Raw genomic sequence first — 17,871 nt, forward strand, 5'->3', positions numbered from 1 at the left:
TTGTCAAGGTTTATGTCATTTACATTTTTTCCTTTAATAAAATTAAGTTCTTCTGTTACTGCTCTAAAGACATCTAAAAATTTAAGCCCCCCAAATAGCAAAAACTAAGTCGTGTGATTCACCCTATTTTGAAGGAAAAGTAATCCTGTGTCACTGAAAATCTTGCTTCTCAGAATAGATGGTCTTAAGTGTCAAGGTCCAGTGGATTCTCTTTTAATTATTTTCAGCTCCTTTTACACCTCCTGGGTCATATTAAGATTGTACTTTTTTTTTCGATTCTCTTGTCATTTTCTTCCTTTTAAAATCTTTTTTTGAGAAAAGCGATTTAAAAATGGGTGATGTTGAGAAAGGCAAGAAGATTTTTGTTCAGAAGTGTGCCCAGTGCCATACTGTGGAAAAGGGAGGGAAGCACAAGACTGGGCCAAACCTCCATGGTCTGTTTGGACGAAAGACAGGTCAGGCTCCTGGATTCTCTTACACAGATGCCAACAAAAACAAAGGTATCACCTGGGGAGAGGAGACGCTGATGGAGTACTTGGAGAATCCCAAGAAGTACATCCCTGGAACCAAGATGATCTTTGCTGGCATTAAGAAGAAGGGAGAGGGAGGACTTGATAGCTTATCTCAAAAAGCTACCAATGAGTAATAGTTGGCCACTGCCTTATTTATTATGAAACAGAAGTGTCTCATGACTTTTTATGTGTACCATATTTAAATTGATCTCATACACTAGAATTCAGATCATGAATGGCTGATGGAATAATTCTGTTGGACAGTCCTGATTTAAATAAGATTGGTCTGTGGCTAAACAAATATGGTCAGCTTTTTTAATTTTGATAGTAATTCCGGTTCAACAAGTACTATCACTTTTCCCATTCTAAAGAGATGATTGAACTTGAATAAGGAATATGAAACTTTTAGGGAGATGGTGCATTCCTTCTCAAAACCTATAAGAGATTTGTTTTATATTTAGATTTCTATAACTGGTTATATTAATATATTTAAATACTGAAAAGGTCCCTTCACTGTCTCACAGAACAGAGGAGGATTCACACGTGTTTCAAGTTGTGTTCATTAGCCTGTTAAGGCAAGGATTGAAAATACACTGACAAAGTCCACTTTATCTGTTTGGTTTTATAAACTATGCCAATTTAATTAAAATTCTCTATCTAAAATTTAGCCTTTTACTTAATGAAAGGCATTTTAGTGTGGTTTATGTATAGCATCAAATAAAGAGTATTTAGCACCTCAAAAAAAAAAAAAAATCTTTTTTTTTTTTTGGTGTTGCTGTTATACTTTCTTGGGTAATGTGTTCATTTTGAATTCTTGGATAATAAGATTTCTTAGTTCTTGCATATTTAAAAATACCTTTTTTAGTCCTTAATTAACAATTTAGTAGGGCACCGACATGTTAGATTCAAATGCATTTCCCTTAGAAAATTGAAGGCATTGCTTCTTTTAGCATGTAAGGCAGTGATGAGAAGTCTGATGTCATTCAGATTCTCAATTTTTACAGATAATCCATTTATTTTCTTTGAAACCCACTAGAGTTTTCTCTAAACAATTTTGGGACTTCACAATATTTATCTTGGTGTCGATCTTCTAAAAATTTTATCTGTCCCTCATTGGTAGGGCCATTTCATTCTTAGGGCTTGTGCTTTTCCCCAGCTTGGTGAAATTTATTTTATCTTTTCTTTTGCTTATATAATATTTACATAGTCTTTCCCTTAAATGGAAAAGGGACTCCTTAGATGTATCCTTCTACTGGTGTTCTTTTCTCTCATGTCTATTTCTTAATTTGTGCTCTATATGCTGGGATAATATGTGAACTTGACTATATAGATCCCCAACTTGGTCTTTGCCCCACTTAACCTACTCATTTGGTGTCTACACATTTTGTAATTTTTGTAAAGCTGTGTTATGCTTTCTAATCTCTCCTTTTTATATTAACCATTTTTTTTCCAGTGGACCTAACATTAAATGTCTCTGAGATTGCCAATTACTGTTTCAAAAGGTTCTCTTCAGTTCTTCTGTTTCTTTTAGAGTCAGTTTTTTTGTTTGTTTATTTATTTTTTGTTTATGTGGAGCTTGGTTTGCATAGTTGTGAGATCCTTGACCTGCATTTATGCTTTGTTAATTCCCTTTGGCCCAACTTTCTTTTCTAATATATGTTATCCTTGCTTCTGAATTTCTAACATAATTTCTATTTACAATTTTTGTTTTTTGGATTACTTTTAAGCCATTTCAAATCTTCTGGGTGATTTCAAAGGAAAGAGAGGGAAGAAAAATTGCAGTGAGGAGAAGAAAAGGAAGAGAGGAGAGAGGATAGAAATAGCGCTGGGGAAACAGACTTCATGAGAAGATTTAATCTTCAAGAAGGTTTTACTGGTTTTTGGCTAAGAATTGGCTGTGGCCCAACACTGATTTGGAACAGCCTGTCTTCCCCCTCTCTTTTCTCTTCCCTCCTTTTGCTTTTCTTCCTCCAACTACATGCTGACCTTTGTCAGTGGAGGGGGACAGGCCCGACTAGTGCGTATTCACTTATTTTAGTAAGTGCTGCTAACAGTTATTACCACTGGGTTATTAGCTCCATTTTCTTCCACAGGAAGAGAATCACTCAGAAGCCCCAAGACAACTACTTTGTCCACACAGTTCTAGTGACCAAGGGAACCCTGGTGGAAGGAGGAAGGAAACTTGCTGTGTCAGAACTCTCAGTTCTACTGCTGATGGGAACGTTTCTTGCCTTTTCTGTCTCAGGGCTGGGTCTGTAATTCCTCCTCTGTCCTCACGCCCCGCCACAGGTGCACACGCACCTGTGTCATCCAGGGCAGTTTGTCTGCATCATGCCTTTCCCCTGAGAAGCCAGCCTAAGCTATTGGTCTTGTCACCCTTGCAGCTGATACTGTGCAGGCCCACTGGACTTTCAGACTTGCCCATGAAGCATACCAATTTCTTGTCTGTGAGCACATTAACCCAGTCTTTAAAAAAAATGACTAAAAGAATTGATTACAAAGGATCTGCTTATTCAATAGCTCAACAAGGGGCAGATTAATGCCTTTAAAATTCAATGTTATCTAAGGGTCTAGTCAAAGTTATTATTTGCCACTGTTACATGATCGATTTTTTTTCCCCTAAAGTTGATGGCATTAAATTCATTTGTTTTTATAATTGCCTTTATTTTTAAATTTTTATTCATAAGATTTTTGAATTATTATTAATTTTTAAAACTTTGGTTACACTGGGTCTTCCTTGTGGCACGCGAGCTTACTCTAGGTGTGCCAAATTTAGTTGCCCCATGGCATGTAGGATCATAGTTCCTCGACCAGGGATCAAACCTGTGTCCCCTGAATTGCAAGGGGGACCCTTAACTACTGGGCCACTGGGGAAGTGCCCTATAATTGCCTCTGAAGATTTAAAAAAATAGGTCAAATGAAAAGAAAGTAATACTCTTGAAACTGCATTGTACTGGACACAGCTTAAGGTCCACAGAGGAGAACCTATCTTCTCTTCTCCAACATTTTCCAAGAAAAATTGATCTGATCTGCTGCATTTGACCTAAAGAAGCTCTTTCCCTAACAACATAACTGTCAGAAGATAAGCTTAACATTATTCTCTTAAGACCATTGCTATGATCTCCTGGTCTGTGATACTGGACACTCCTCTCCAAGAGACATCACCCTATAGACTTCCCACCATGTCCTGCTGGCCTTGGTACATGGACACCAGAGCTTGGCCTGGAAACATCAGGCCAAGCCAGATCTTCGGAAATATCTCAGCTAAGGACATGTGCATGTTTAGGTCTATGTGTGCTGAGGCAGTGGCTAGAGTCACTGATGGTGCCAGAACCTGCAAAGAAGCTGGTCCTGTGAGGATGACATCCAGTGCAGCTGGCCAGGCTGGAAAGGAAAATGGATCAAATGATGCTTCATAGCACCATCTCTTTTTGGTTTTGTGTTTGCTGTTGTTCAGAGGGGCAGACCTCCTTCTGGCCAAGCCACAGAGATGGAAGCGGGGGCTGGGCGGGGGGTGTGGGGTGGGGTGCTGGGGTTGGGGGGTGGGCGGTGGTTCTTAGGCCTTGATTCAGCAGAAAGGCTGTTTCTGATTTCTGGGTATGGCTCCTCACCACCTGTTCCAGGCTGCAGCTGCTGTTGTTTTATTTTGTGTTAGAGGACTTACTACTATTGTTGGTTCATCATTACATAATGTTTTATTTATATTTACAAAACTTAATGCCATGTTGTTGTTCTTTGGAATAGAATGCAGATTTCTTGGGGTTCAACAGATGCATGAAACCTCTGGATCCCCTGGAGAGGGACGTTCTGAATTAGGAAAAGGAACCGGTGATAATTCTGCTTTGCCATCGAAGAGGGGCACACACATGTGCACTGATTTGTCATAATGCTCTTTAAAGTTTAAATACAAGTCAGGTTGAAAGCTTGAAGAAAGTCTGAAATATATAAACTTGTGAGATCCATAATGTGTTTGCTAGTGACCATGTATATAGGAGATTGTGTGTTGTATAAAGAGTAAGTTGCTTTTAAGCTGACTTTGTCTGATCTTCTCTTTTGGCCTGAAAGCACTGTGGCAATGACTGCCCAGCAGTCTTTCTGGCAGGAAGGCATACTTCTTTAGACTTGCCTCTAATGTTTTGAGACATGTTTCATCAATAGGTCACTGATGAGGCCGTAAAGAGCTTATCTCATGTTTTAATGTGAGAAAGTAAAGCTTCCTGCTTCCATGTTGCTCTCACTTTTGTCAAAAAGCCTCTTTATAATCTGTAACTGTTGAAGATTCTGGACAGCATCTGGGTCCTGCTTCTAATTGCTGTCACTCTAGGACACATGTAGGACAGACAGGATAAGGGCCTTATACCAACAAGTGGGAAGACAGTCACATCTTTACATCACATCTTTACATCATTTGCAGTGAGCCAAGGTCAATGCAAAATTGAGGTCTGTATTAGGAAGCCTCATCTGAGGGTCTCTTATTCTAGGCAGGGTGGTATTTGTGTGCCTTCCCTATTGCTAGGTATATTCTAGGCACCAAGTATACGAGTCAGTGGTCTAATCTTTGGTCAAGTTTGAAAGGTATTGTTCTACCTTTGCCAGCCTGGCTATACTAGCTTGATAGTTTAATTATAATCAGAAATAGGTGTGGAGTTGAGGTCTAGTGGCCTGTCCTAAGGCATAGAAAACTGGAGAAGGGAGTTGGAGAGACTCTGGGTGTGCCACTTCCCCAGGGTCACTGTGTGAGCACCAGCCACTTTGCATCTACTGGCCATTTGCTTTCTGCTGCTGCTGCTAAGTCGCTTCAGTCGTGTTTAGGGTTGCCATTGCCTTCTCCAATTGCTTTCTAACCAAGCCATTTACTCTTTTTCCATATCGTGTCCTTGCGGACAAAATGGCCACTTATGGGGAAGAAATTGGCTCACATTGTGACTAAATGTAGAGACTTTGTGACATCTAACCATAGTTCCCATAATGCCCATGATGTGGCACTGGGCTAGAAGCTTTACATATTTTATCCCTAATTCCCTCAATGAACCTGAAAGCAGCACATATCCTCCAGTTTCATGGGTGAATAAGGCAAAGGCTCAGATATGCCTCCAGATATGGCTAGGATCAGAGGATAAATAATCAAAGGAGCAGAATCTCAATCCATGTCTGCATGAAAAGTCTGCATCCTTCTGCACTAGACCATTCTGTGCCTCTTGTGAGCCTCATGCCATGAGTTTACTAGCTGAGCCAGGAGCTCAAACTTCTTTTCCAACATTTGGAATTTAAAAAAGAAAACATGATAGTATCAAAAAATAAGCAAATAAATAAGAATCCTGCTATGTCAGCTTCTTATATTTGTATTTTAGGCTAAAGATAATGAGCTTGCTTCCCTTTAGAAATAGGATCTGGGGAAGAAAGGATATAGGGCATAGAAAAGGAATTTAGACAAACAGACAAAATGGATTTGAGGATGAAAACTTGTGCACCCTATGTGGTGATGTCATCAGGAAACACTTTTTAATGTCTGAATCCAATGGACCCCCAGGCAGGCTTATGTATTAAGTCTTCAGAGTACACTTGCTAACAGAAATCTGTAGGACATACACAATAAGCACTAAATCAATGCAGGACATGGATATGATCCCCCCTCTATCTGGTGCAGATCCAAGGTGAATGTGTCTTAGAGGTGATGGGCTTGCGTAAAATGCACAGCTGGGGAGGAGAGTGGAGAGGGTGGGCACATGTCCCTAAAACATTCTCAGAATACTCATGTCCACCACCACAGTCTAGGCTGCTGCCCAGATCAATGTGTGGACCATTCAGTAGGGCAAGTGGCCTGCCCAGGATAATGGCCGCACTCTGGCTTCTTGGCAGGTTTACTTTAGTTAGTGGTATTTCCCATCATCAGATTTATTTACCTAATATCACAAATGGTCCTTTAGTTTTTTTTAAAGGTTTTTGTGGAAATGAATTTTCTACCCCGGTACATGGTCCCAGCACTTAGGAGCCCACCTGTGTTGCTCTGGGGGCAAAGCATGTCCCTTTCCCCTCAGATGTGGCCAGCAGAGTAGAGGTGAAGGAGCCAGTAAAGGCAAACAGCTGGGGATCGTTAGCAACAATCAAGGAGCCGCATTAAAAGCCAGCAGAGTTGAGTGTCTTGGTTCTTACGTTGGCCTGCCTGAGGAAGCCATCTGGACGGAGGAAATTTGCCTTAAACCTTGGCAAGAGAACTTTGTTCTGTTTGAACTTTGTTTAAAGCCTCAGAGTGGGTGATCATTTTGTTTAAACTTTCCTTAAAACAAAGAGTGGGAGATTCCCCGCAATTAACAACAGGAACCTTCGTCCCCTCTTAACAGATCTGATAGGAAAAAAAATGCAAGGACTGTTCTGACATACATTAATGCAGTTCAGTTAGAGGGATGGAAGGAAGACATAAAGGAGGAGGATTCTGCAGTCTCAGGAGAGGTAAGTCGATTGCTGAACGTACATAATTATATCATGCTTTATCCTCCATTGAACCTTCTTCAGTGGGGGGGTATATCCCTACTGATTGTAGAGGGCTTTGCCTGTGGCTACCGTGAAACAGCCATTTAATTTTCAGCATCATTTCCTGCGTTCCATATTCAACTTTGCCCATGAATGGACTCAGTGCTCACAAACAATGGGATTTGCCATTCTGCCTTGAAGGGACTCAATAGGGATGTGCATCCTCTCTGTTGTGGGCCAGAGTTATGAATGCAGCTGTTTCCCCCTACCCTAACCTTGACTATTTATTTAACGCAGTTCAAATACTGGGCTTCAGCCAAATTCAGAGGGGGATAGTAACAGAGTCAAAAGATTTTTCTGTAAGCCTAGAGGTTACTATTACATCTGTGTCTGTTGATATTATCTAGAACACATGTATTTAGACATAGGAATATATATGCATATATATATTCTTGACACTCTTGAGAGCCCCTTGGACTGCAAGGAGATCAAACCAGTCAATCCTAAAGGAAATCAGTCCTGAATATTCTTTGGAAGGACTGATGCTGAAGCTGAAGCTACAATACTCTGGCCGCCTGATTCGAAGAACCGGCTCATTGGAAAAGACCCTGATGAAGGCAGGAGGAGAAGGGGAAGACAAAGGATGAGATGGTTGGATGGCATCACCAACTCAATGGACATGGGTTTAAGCAATCTCTGGGAGTTGGTGAAGGACAGGAAAGCCTGGCATGCAGTCCAATAGTCCAGAGTCCAAAGAGTCAGACACGACTGAGTGACTGAACTGAATATATATGTGTTGAGCCCCTGAAGGCAAGGTTACTGAGAAAACCCCCAGCACCTAGTGGATGGAGTGGCAGCACCGTGTGGATCCTTCTTCCTGCTGCCTGGGGCACTTGTGTCCTGGGGTCACTCTATGGCCCTTGCTTAGCCTGCCCCCCCAACAAGAAGCCTCCGTGACCCCAGGCTGTCCTATGTTGTTGTGGCTTGTTGAATTGCTTCTTTGATTAAACCAAAGGCTTTATGCGGGTGGGGCAGATATCACATTTACTGTTGAGTCCTTTTTGCCAAGCTACCGCCTGGTGGTAGATAGGACCCAATAAATATATTTCAAATCAAAGAACAAATTGAGAAATGAAAGGTGGAATGAGGTGTTCCCTCACCTAAGGGGTGAGTGTAGGGGATCTCAGTGGAGGAGACTGCTGCCTCTCTGCTGGCTGGACATACCCACCAAACTTGCACAAGTCTTCCCCAAACATTTACAAACGGTTGCCTCCTGCATTAAATGCAAAAGGCTGGGAGTTCTGTGGACAGAGGTGGGAGCTGCATGGATGTCCTTTGGCAGGTGTCATGGGCATTGTAAACCAGGGGTACCTTCCCTACTCCAGCAGCAGAGGGACTGAGAATAGGAGGGCTTCTCTGGATGCTGCAGAGGCCCACAGGTAGAAGACCCACATGCCCCTGCCATGTATTTTGGCCTAGTGGCTCTTCTCTATCTGGGAAGAGGAAGCTTGCTTTTTTTCCTTCTGTCAAAACAACCTACACATCAGGAACTAGGTAAATGGACTGTTTCACTAGGTGGTGCAGATGCCAGAATGCTTCATAGAATAACTAGAGATTGGGGTTCCTATTTGCCTCCTCACCATTCCCTACTCCTATCCCTAAATCTCACCTGCTTTGTCCCACCTTAGAAAGATAAGTGTGATGCTGTATGTATGCTATGTGTTAGAAACAAACACTTATTTATAAAGTGTTTATATATTCTGCCTCAATAATTTGATGTCTGGAAGTGTGTTCTAAGGAATAGTTTAAAATGCTGATAGGAGTGTATGCATAAAGATGTTCAACACACAACTACTTAAGAACTGAAAACTTGGAACACCCTACATGTCTAAGAGAATGAATAAGTAGCAGTAGACTTACATGCTAATAGTAGCATGGTCTTCAATGCAAAGGAATGAAGCTATAAAAATGATCATAGCAGATGATTTTTAATGACTGTTAGTGCTGAATATTTAATAGTCTAAAAAGCAGTATACAATTTCAGCTATTCAGGTCAATGTGCATGAATGAAGGAAAACCAAAATGTGAACAGTGATTGTCTGAGAAGTGGGATTATGAGTTCTCAGTCTCCTTATCATATTCCCCAAAGTTTCTGCAGTAAACCAGGATTCCTTTAAAGTGATTACTTTTATCATAAGAAATAAATGATTATAAAACATCATAACAAGTATTGTGCCATTGGGTTATAGGCTAGGTCATCACTCTGTCAAGAGTCACAATTTCTTGTCATGGTGCCAAAGCTTCATAAACATACACAAAACAAAAATTGAGGGTATTATTATACAGTTAATTCTTGCTAGAAATTTCTGATTGAAGTGCTCCCTGAGTAAGCTTCTCCTTTGGATCAATAGCCAATAAGTTTTCAGAGTGGAGTAACCTGAGTGGATTACTAGTTAATAGACTGTCTTCCAGAGAACCTACAATGTGCATCACTGAAGGTTTACTTCATCATTACTATTACAGTTTCACAGGATGGAAATAAGGGTGTTCATGTCTTGGTTTACCTAGATGGGGGCACTAAACGGCACAGACCTTGATCCTTATGGCCCAATTCGGGATTGCTCCGTTCTCTTGTAAACTGTACTTGTGCAGGCAATAGTCAGACAATATAAAATTAGTGGTGGCCTCCTTTATCCAGAGAAGCTGTATAATTAAAGGTCTAGGTCCTGGCACTTTTAGTTTGATGCAATATATATGTATATATAATTTTATTTTTCCTCTGAAGAGGCTAGGTCAAACAGTGGCTTCAGGACACGTGCGGACATGATTATAGTCTCTACATCCCATTTTACCTGTACTTCAAAACTATCCATAATATGCCATAATGGGGGACACTTTATAAGAGGGGCAAGGTTGCAGTATGGAAGGAGAAAGCACTCTATTAGGGTTGGCTTGTAAAATTCCTGACTCTTCTTGTTTCGGTTGAATTCAGTTTTATTCATTCCATTTTTCCATTTGCTTCTCTAAAGTTTGGAGCAGTAGAGTCCTCTTGCTAATCTCATGAAATGATGAAACTTAAGAGAAGTTGGTAAGGAAGAGAAGGCTGGGTCTGAGCTGAGAAAGAGACAGGAACAAAGATAAGAATGGAAAGGTCTCCTGTCTTCTGCTTAATCCTATATTGCACCCTGCAGCTCAGGAGTATTCGCTGTCTGAACTGATTCTACTGGGAGATTAAAGTGATTGAGCCCTGAACTGTTGCTTTAGGCATTATCTTACTGAATCCTTGCAACCAATGTTTGAACTGGATACTACTTTTTTTTTTTGAAATCTCTAATTCATAGATAAGGAAAATGAAGTGCTTGTGGCTAAAGTGGAAGATGACACCCCCTGCTCCCCAAGGTCAGGATTTCAAGTGTTGGACTTTCGTCAAAGGATTGAACATTTCTAGGAATCATTTGAGAAGCACCATATTATACATGAGCATTGTAACTCCCCAAACTGCCTCTGCGTTTCCCCGTATGTGGATTGGGGTGCCCTAGTCCTCAGGGTATCTAGGCTCTGGAGTCACTGATGGTTTGGACAGGCCTGTGAAATCAGGATTTGAGTCATTTCTCTGCCTTTCCCTTGTAATGGCTCAAATCAAGCATAAGAATGAGCAATGAAGAAAAACTTCAGTTTTCCTGGGGTATTTTCTCCCTACATTCTTAAGAAACAGGCCACGGCGGGGAAATCCAGATGGGAGCTCTGAGTGTTACCAGCAATGCTACTATTGCTCCTCTTTTCTGTGGCAGGTGACCCAAGTCATTCTGTTCCTGCCTTAACATGTCAACTTGACCTATGTTCCAGCGGATCCTGCAGGTTTTCAGTCAAGATTAAAGTGGTGGCCCAGTGGTAAAAAAAAAAAAAAAAAAAATCCTCCTGCACTGCAGGATGTGGGTTTGATCCTTGGGTTGGAAAGATCCCCTGGAGGAGGAATTGGCAACCCGCTTCAGCATTCTTGCCTGGAAAATCCCATGGACAGAGGAGCCCCGCGGGCTATGGTCCATGGGTGACAAAGAAACGACAATAACAACAAAAGCATTGTCAGTGAGCACGGGGGGTCTCTGGGGATAGAAACAGCCACTGCAGAAAGGAAACAGGAAATTCATGGAACAGAATGGTAAAGATCCAAGAAATGATGAGGTGACAGAGAATCCTCACTCAGGGAACTGATTCAGCCCCTGATTCCAAGCAAAATTATCAACAAGTTATTTGGAGATGAAAAAGTAATTATTGGAAACCCCATACCAACCTTTAAGTAAAAACTGGAATTTCTCTTGAACCAGGGAGAAGTTGGTAATTACTACTGATGATTTACACAGAAGATTACCTGCCCAAGTATGCAGCTCTGCCCTAGGATATTAAAGGGGGAACTTAGGCACCTTTAATGGGGAACAAAGACCTTCTAGCAAAGTATTCCTGAGAATACATAGGTTGTTTATTTCATGCTCTCAGTCACATTTTCTAAATTCTTCACGAATTCTCCAGCGAATTCATAATGTAGTTCAAAGTGAGGGTTCATATACTCTTAGATCATCTGGATGCTCACCAATATCCTGTTTTTCTTGGGCCCATGGGAGGCAACGTTTCCCAGCTACTTCTGGCCAATGGACCATGAGCAGAAATGATATGCGCCATTTCTAGGCAGAGGGAGTGGGAGGCCCCTGCAACCTTTAAGCTCCAATCTTCCCTTGCCAAGCTGGCCTGAAAACCATGGGTTAAAATTATGGAGCCACAAGATAAAGGCAGCCTGACTCCTAAGTCACAAGTTAGAAGGGAGCTGCCCTGGAAAGCTGCAGTTTTCACCGAGACTCTGCAACAGTGAGAAGGAAAACCCTTGATACTGAGGGTGAGCTTCTTGTAACTGATAGATAGGCTCTCCCTCAGGGAAGAGGGAAGCTTTCTCTACTCCTCCATCATCCATTTTATAATATTTTTATATTTTCAAAACTTACTTGGAAATGCCAAAATGGTACATGTTAGTTTCTAAGTCCCTAAACTAGGCTAAATCCTGAGCACCACCTCTCCTCTTTCCTGCACTTCTTTCTGCCATTGTGAAGTATGTCATTATTGTTATGTCTCCAAATGAGAATCCTGGCATCAAAGGAGCTTCCTTCCCCGTTTCTGCTTGCTAGAATAAGAGTTCATTTCATTCTTCAAAACACCCTTGGCTGAGTCATCTTATCTCACTGCCCCTTGTGTATTCTTATCTCCAAATCCCATCTTGTTGCATTCCCCCAGACTGCTTGCTATAATTGAAAGTTCCCCCCGCTTCCTGTTCAAGAATCCAGATTCCATTTTTTCTTTTAACTTCCTCCTCAAAATATTTTCCATGAGTAAGGGGTATAAACAAAGCCATAAATGTCCACTAATTCTAGTGGGTCTTCACCTGGGCTTGTCAGCCTGTCTGCTCCCCCTCCTGGTTGCTGACCATGTGATTGCTCTGGGGAGGCTGCCAGCATGGCTCCTGTCCCATGGCCTGACTGTTGGTGGTCTCCAGGAACCCAGACAGGGCTTGGCTCACATTGATTCACTCTTGCAGGGCTCTGCTCATTGCAGCCAGGTGATTTCCTGCAGTGTGTACATGTACAAACTGCTCTCAAGGGCAGGGTCTCTCAAGATATCAGGGGAAATTCCTGTTTGGAAAAAATTAGGAGCATGTGCTTCTAGTGTATGCCTACTTATTTATGGAGAAAATATATGCATGTTTTACTATATCAAGATATATATATTTTATAAAGCATATATGATATGTAACTTTTAAAGGGATGAGCTATAACTGTGATAATGTTTTATTCATAATTTTTATTTCATTCGCTTAGTTCAATGATACAAAAGACATTTTTGTTTTTCCTGAGATAAATATTATTAATAATATTTTAAGTGGGAGCAGTATGATTTAATATGCCAGATCTGACAAGACTGTTATAGTTTTTGATCTCATAATATAGATGATGAAGAGGTCTTACTTGGAGTAGAAGTGTTGGCTTTGTAGTTTCCTGTTATTTGCTGATCCTCATATTATGAGTTTTATCTCCAACCCGCAGTTACTTTAGAGTAGACTTTCTGGGCTGCCTGTCTGTTTTGAGGCTGCTGCTGCTGCTGCTGCTGCTGTTGTTAAGTCGCTTCAGCCGTGTCCGACTCTGTGCGACCCCATAGATGGCGGCCCACCAGGCTCCCCCGTCCATGGGATTCTCCAGGCAAGAACACGAGGGGGTTGCCATTTAGTTTAGTTAAAACTGGACTAGATGAGCTATAAACCCACTTAACCAGGCACATGGGATCTGCAATACATTGAAAACCCCAGTCCCACTCTCCGCCAAGGGAACCCTCTCCCTTGGGACCCCTCCTGAGCAGTCACTGAGGCCTTGACCTCTTGATACATGGATAAGAGAAGGAGGCCGGTGCCAACCTATATAGTAAATGCTGGTAAAGCTTAATTTTTAAAAAGATTTTCTTCTTGGATTAAAAAATTTTAAGTATAGACTTTAATGCTTACTTTCCACACCCTCATGGGTCATCTCATGCAGTTTGGAGACCACTGGTCTTGACACAGCTTCCTGACATATTCTAAGTCTTAACGCCTTCTAGGACTGACTCTATTCCCCTTTCTCCAGCTCTCTTCCTGTGGTTTCCCTGGAAACCCTCCTTAGGCACAGCTGTTCTCAGGAAAATGTCTACAAGAGTTATCTCAAGACCTCCCAGCCTTTCCCTTTGCTGTTCCCAGCTCTTGACTTCAAGAGTTCTTAGGTAAAATTTAATTGTATGAGATTATTGCCCCCTTTCCCAAGGTTAACTATCTTGAATTTGCATTGGAAGGTGGAGAGGGAGAGTTTAGCATGTATTTGGTGCTTTAAGGAACCCATCACATGCCACCCTCAGCAGCCTGAGGAGGCAGGTGTAATATGAGGGCCTGAGGCCCAGGGATGGAAAGTCAGTGGTCAGAATAATAGAGCTCATAAACTGGAATTTGAGAGAACTGGAAGGAGCACTGGAATTTGAACTCTGGTCTCTTTTGACAATGGAATCTACTTGTATTGACTCCTGTCAGGAATTTACTGAGGGAGTAAATCTATCAGGGGTCTCTCCCTAAGAATCTGCATGGAAGCTGTAGTTTGAGAAAAGTCCAGGAGCCTCAAGTCAGGAGATTATTCAGGGAAGTCCACCCATCCATCCAACAAAAAAATATTTTACTTACTATGAGTCAGGCATTAAGGTTATAACAGGGAAGGAAACATGTAGGAAGCGGAGATACAAACAACTGAGGGTGAGGGAATGGGGTACCTGTTTGGGTAGGGGCTGCGTAACATGGGTAGACTCATATAAGGAAAGAGATGGGGGGTCAGGAGATCAGAGCTTGAAACAGTAGTATTGTTGGGTTAGTATGTGTGATTTAAGATAGAAGTTGTGGGCAATTTTTGGAGTTGGAGATCTAACTTAATGTCTTGCTGTTATGGGGTACACATGTAGGCCAAGGGCATCTAAGTGCTGGGTAACATATAAAGCTATTCTTTAGTTCTTGTGATCTCTCCCGCTCTTCCTCATGGCACTTCTCTTGAGCTGGGAATAAATAAAATGCTATCTAAGTATTTGCCCTGTTGAATTGATTTATATTGGTTAAAGATCTGTGCTTTATCAGGTATGATTGTCTCATTTATAGCTGATTAAAATAAGCCCCTTGAAAAGATCATAACTTTCTTTTATAACATCAGCTTTTCTCTGAAAATCATATCAATTTACATCATTTTGTTCACTGCATCTTTGCTAGAAAGCCAATCCAAGTGAACTTGAGGCCTGCCTCTCATAAATTCACTTAGAGCCCCCTAGGACCTTTTATTCTTCCTCTTCTGCAGATGTTCAGGATAGACACAAAGTTAGTCATCCAGATGTCTAAATCCAAGTTTTTGACAACAGCTAAAGAGCTGCTTCACAACAGTAGCAAGAAAGGGGTTTCCTGTTATGGTTAATTCTGTACATACAGAGCCTTACCTGTTATATTTCCTATTGAGTCCCTGGAGCTCAGAACAGTGCCTGACACATAGTAGATGCTTAATAAATATTTGTTGGGAAAAGTGAATAAGTGAGTTTTTTAAGATAGAGAATAATTTATTATCTTTTACTCTGTTCATTGCCATTACTATCTTTCAGCACTTATTCTTCAAAGAAAACATTAAGCAATAAAGAAACTGGTTAAGAAAACTATGTACTTTAGTGCTTAAATTGGTTTGGGTCATAGATGAGTTCTTGAAGGCCATTATACTTCAAGGATGGCAGAGATACATGCCCAGACAAATCCTGGGCAAATCCTTTTTTTCTGCTACAAGTATGGAATTCGTTTCTTTTAAATGTTGGTAGGCAATATATTAAAGTTATTGTGTTATGAATATTTTTTCAACTCATTTCTTTGAGTCCATGTGTGTTTTTTAGGGATATGTAAGTCATAAGTTTCTGATTCATTTACTCTTAACATCAAAATGTGAGTTTTGAGTTTTGTGGAGTACTCTTTGATGTCCAAGCAGACTTACGATCCTTTTACTATACTGTTGCAGCCTCTTCCCTTCTTAGAAACAGAAAGTTGCATTGAACAAAAATATATACAATCATGTACCAGAATACCTAAGCTGGACCCCAACTCCAATGTTTGAGAAGGATTTAAACTTGAGAAAATGTTGCCACAGCTTGATAACTTTTCCTCCATCAACTAGTGCTACAAAACCCCAAACAGGACCAGGGAACAATAGGCTGGCTATGGCTTGGGAAGCGTTTTGGCTCTTTCTTTTGAGAGAGTTCCTGGAAATTTTTTTAAAAAGGAAGTGAATGTATGTGGTTTCCAATGGATTTTAGCTGTCAGTGGGACAATCAAATATAAGTTTTTTCCCCTTATATGTGAATATCACTAATATTTTTTTTTTCAAATGAAAGCAGATAGTAACATGATACATACAGGCTTAACACTTGTAAAATTTTAATATTTGAAGAAATGAACAGACTATGTGTATTTTTCTTTTCTTTCCCATTATCTGGGTAGAAATTCTCAGTCCTCAAGTGAATATGGAAGATTGTTGTTGTTTAGTCACTAAGTCATGTCCGACTCTTTGGTGACCCCATGGACTTTAGCCTACCAAGCTCTTCCGTCCATGGGATTTCCCAGGCAAGAATACTGGAATGGGTTGCCATTTCCTTCTCCAGGGGATCTTCTCCCAACCCAATTAATATTGCTGAGGCACCTATGAATGTCATATTTACTATAGATACAGAAGAAAAATATTGTAAAGTAGCACAAATACATAGTTAATACAAAAGTTGTGTTTCTTTTCAGAAAGCTTTTTAAAGAAAAGTTAAATCATTATCAGAATATGGTGCTATCCTGTTTTCCAAGGAAAAATAAAAAACAACAAATGAGAAACTGAGACACATCTAGAAATTGTGTTCTGGATCTCCAGGTTCTAGTACACGTGACTGATGAAGATATTATACACTTAATTTGATTGCACACAACATGTATTTAGGCCTTTATGATAATCTTTAGAACTTGGTAAACACACATTAACCCCATTTTCTGTAACAAATTAGCCTGAATGCTGAGCTGGCAAACAGCTGCCATGAGTTGCATGAGAAAAATAACCCAAGAAATGAGAAAATGTTATTGGTTCCTTAAATACTGGAGGTCAGGACTTTGAGAAGACAGGAAACAAAGTGCTTTGGGGTTTTGCCAGGAGGCCTCATCAGTTTCAGCTGTGAATAAAGGCCCTCATCCAACCCCAGGTTTTGTTTTTTTTTTTTCTCTGCATCTCTCTGAGGGATCATGGACAGATTTCTTCTAAGGAAATCACTGGAAAGCCATTAGAAGATGACATCAACTCTAACTGTCCCACCTCATGTCATTCTGAGGGTGTTTTCTTCTGGGTTACCTGCAGTTAACGGGTCTTCCCCACCATACCATCCATTAGTTAGAACTGAGTCAGCTTTTCAGACTTAGACAGGAGAAGGGTCTGCAGGAAGATGAGTCTAGCTATATTCCCAAATCCACCACTGGTGTCTGTGACAGGAAGTGCATCTACTTTTGTTCAAGAACCTCTCTTGAGTGGACAGTAAGATATAGAATAACTATCCCTCATCCAAAGAATCAGACATAACAAATTCAAGGGATTCAGAGGTACAAAGTCTTTTTTCAATCAAGTAACGTCAGTACTTGAAGTGAACTAGTGTCTTCTGACTGATTTAGGCAGTTGTGTATCACCATATTTTTTCTCTAGTTACTTGCTTCAACTGAGATTCATATTCTGTCTTTGTAGCTAAAGATAGAACAATGTCTCAACCAAGCAAGACTGAACAGACTTTGCCAAAGATGGACATCTCCACCTGTGTTCAGTGAAGACTTTTTTTCTAGCTAACTTTTCCTACCATTTCTAGATGATAACAAAATATTGCTAATGCTATGACATGTTATGTCTCAATCATCCAGTCCAATTCATTGGTGGATAACTCCTAGAAATTTGGGAAAGCTACCAAATTTTATTTACCCAGTCTTATTTTGAATTCTTCATGCAGCGAGGGCATGGAATGAAGAGACATGAATGTTCCTATTGCTGGAGTCATTTCAGAAATATAGTGCTGAGCACTTTGGGGAGTTTAATTAAAAAAAATAGATGGATCAATATAAAAAAAAAGTCAGGAGGTCATTAGCTGTTAGGTACAGATTAAGAAGTTATAGTTTCTCGATAGAGGAGAGTTACTGTGAGAAGTGGAAGAACTTCCAGAAATGGTGAAATCCATCCTTCATCTATCCTCCCCCTCTTTCCCCATTCTGTCCCATACACAGCACCAAGTCACCAGAACTTAAGCAGAA

At 40.7% G+C, this 17,871-nt stretch overlaps 1 protein-coding gene across 1 annotated transcript; it reads left to right on the top strand.

The window, feature by feature from the left end:
- The first annotated feature begins 323 nt into the window (after positions 1-323).
- LOC101107359 (cytochrome c) lies at positions 324-1,179 on the top strand. The gene has a single exon (XM_027972709.3). It carries the CDS (start codon positions 332-334, stop codon positions 644-646), a length of 315 nt encoding a protein of 104 aa, XP_027828510.2. The 5' UTR covers positions 324-331; the 3' UTR covers positions 647-1,179.
- Positions 1,180-17,871: the final 16,692 nt, after the last annotated feature.

This window comes from Ovis aries, chromosome 8, assembly GCF_016772045.2.
Source record: "Ovis aries strain OAR_USU_Benz2616 breed Rambouillet chromosome 8, ARS-UI_Ramb_v3.0, whole genome shotgun sequence".
NCBI lineage: Eukaryota > Metazoa > Chordata > Mammalia > Artiodactyla > Bovidae > Ovis > Ovis aries.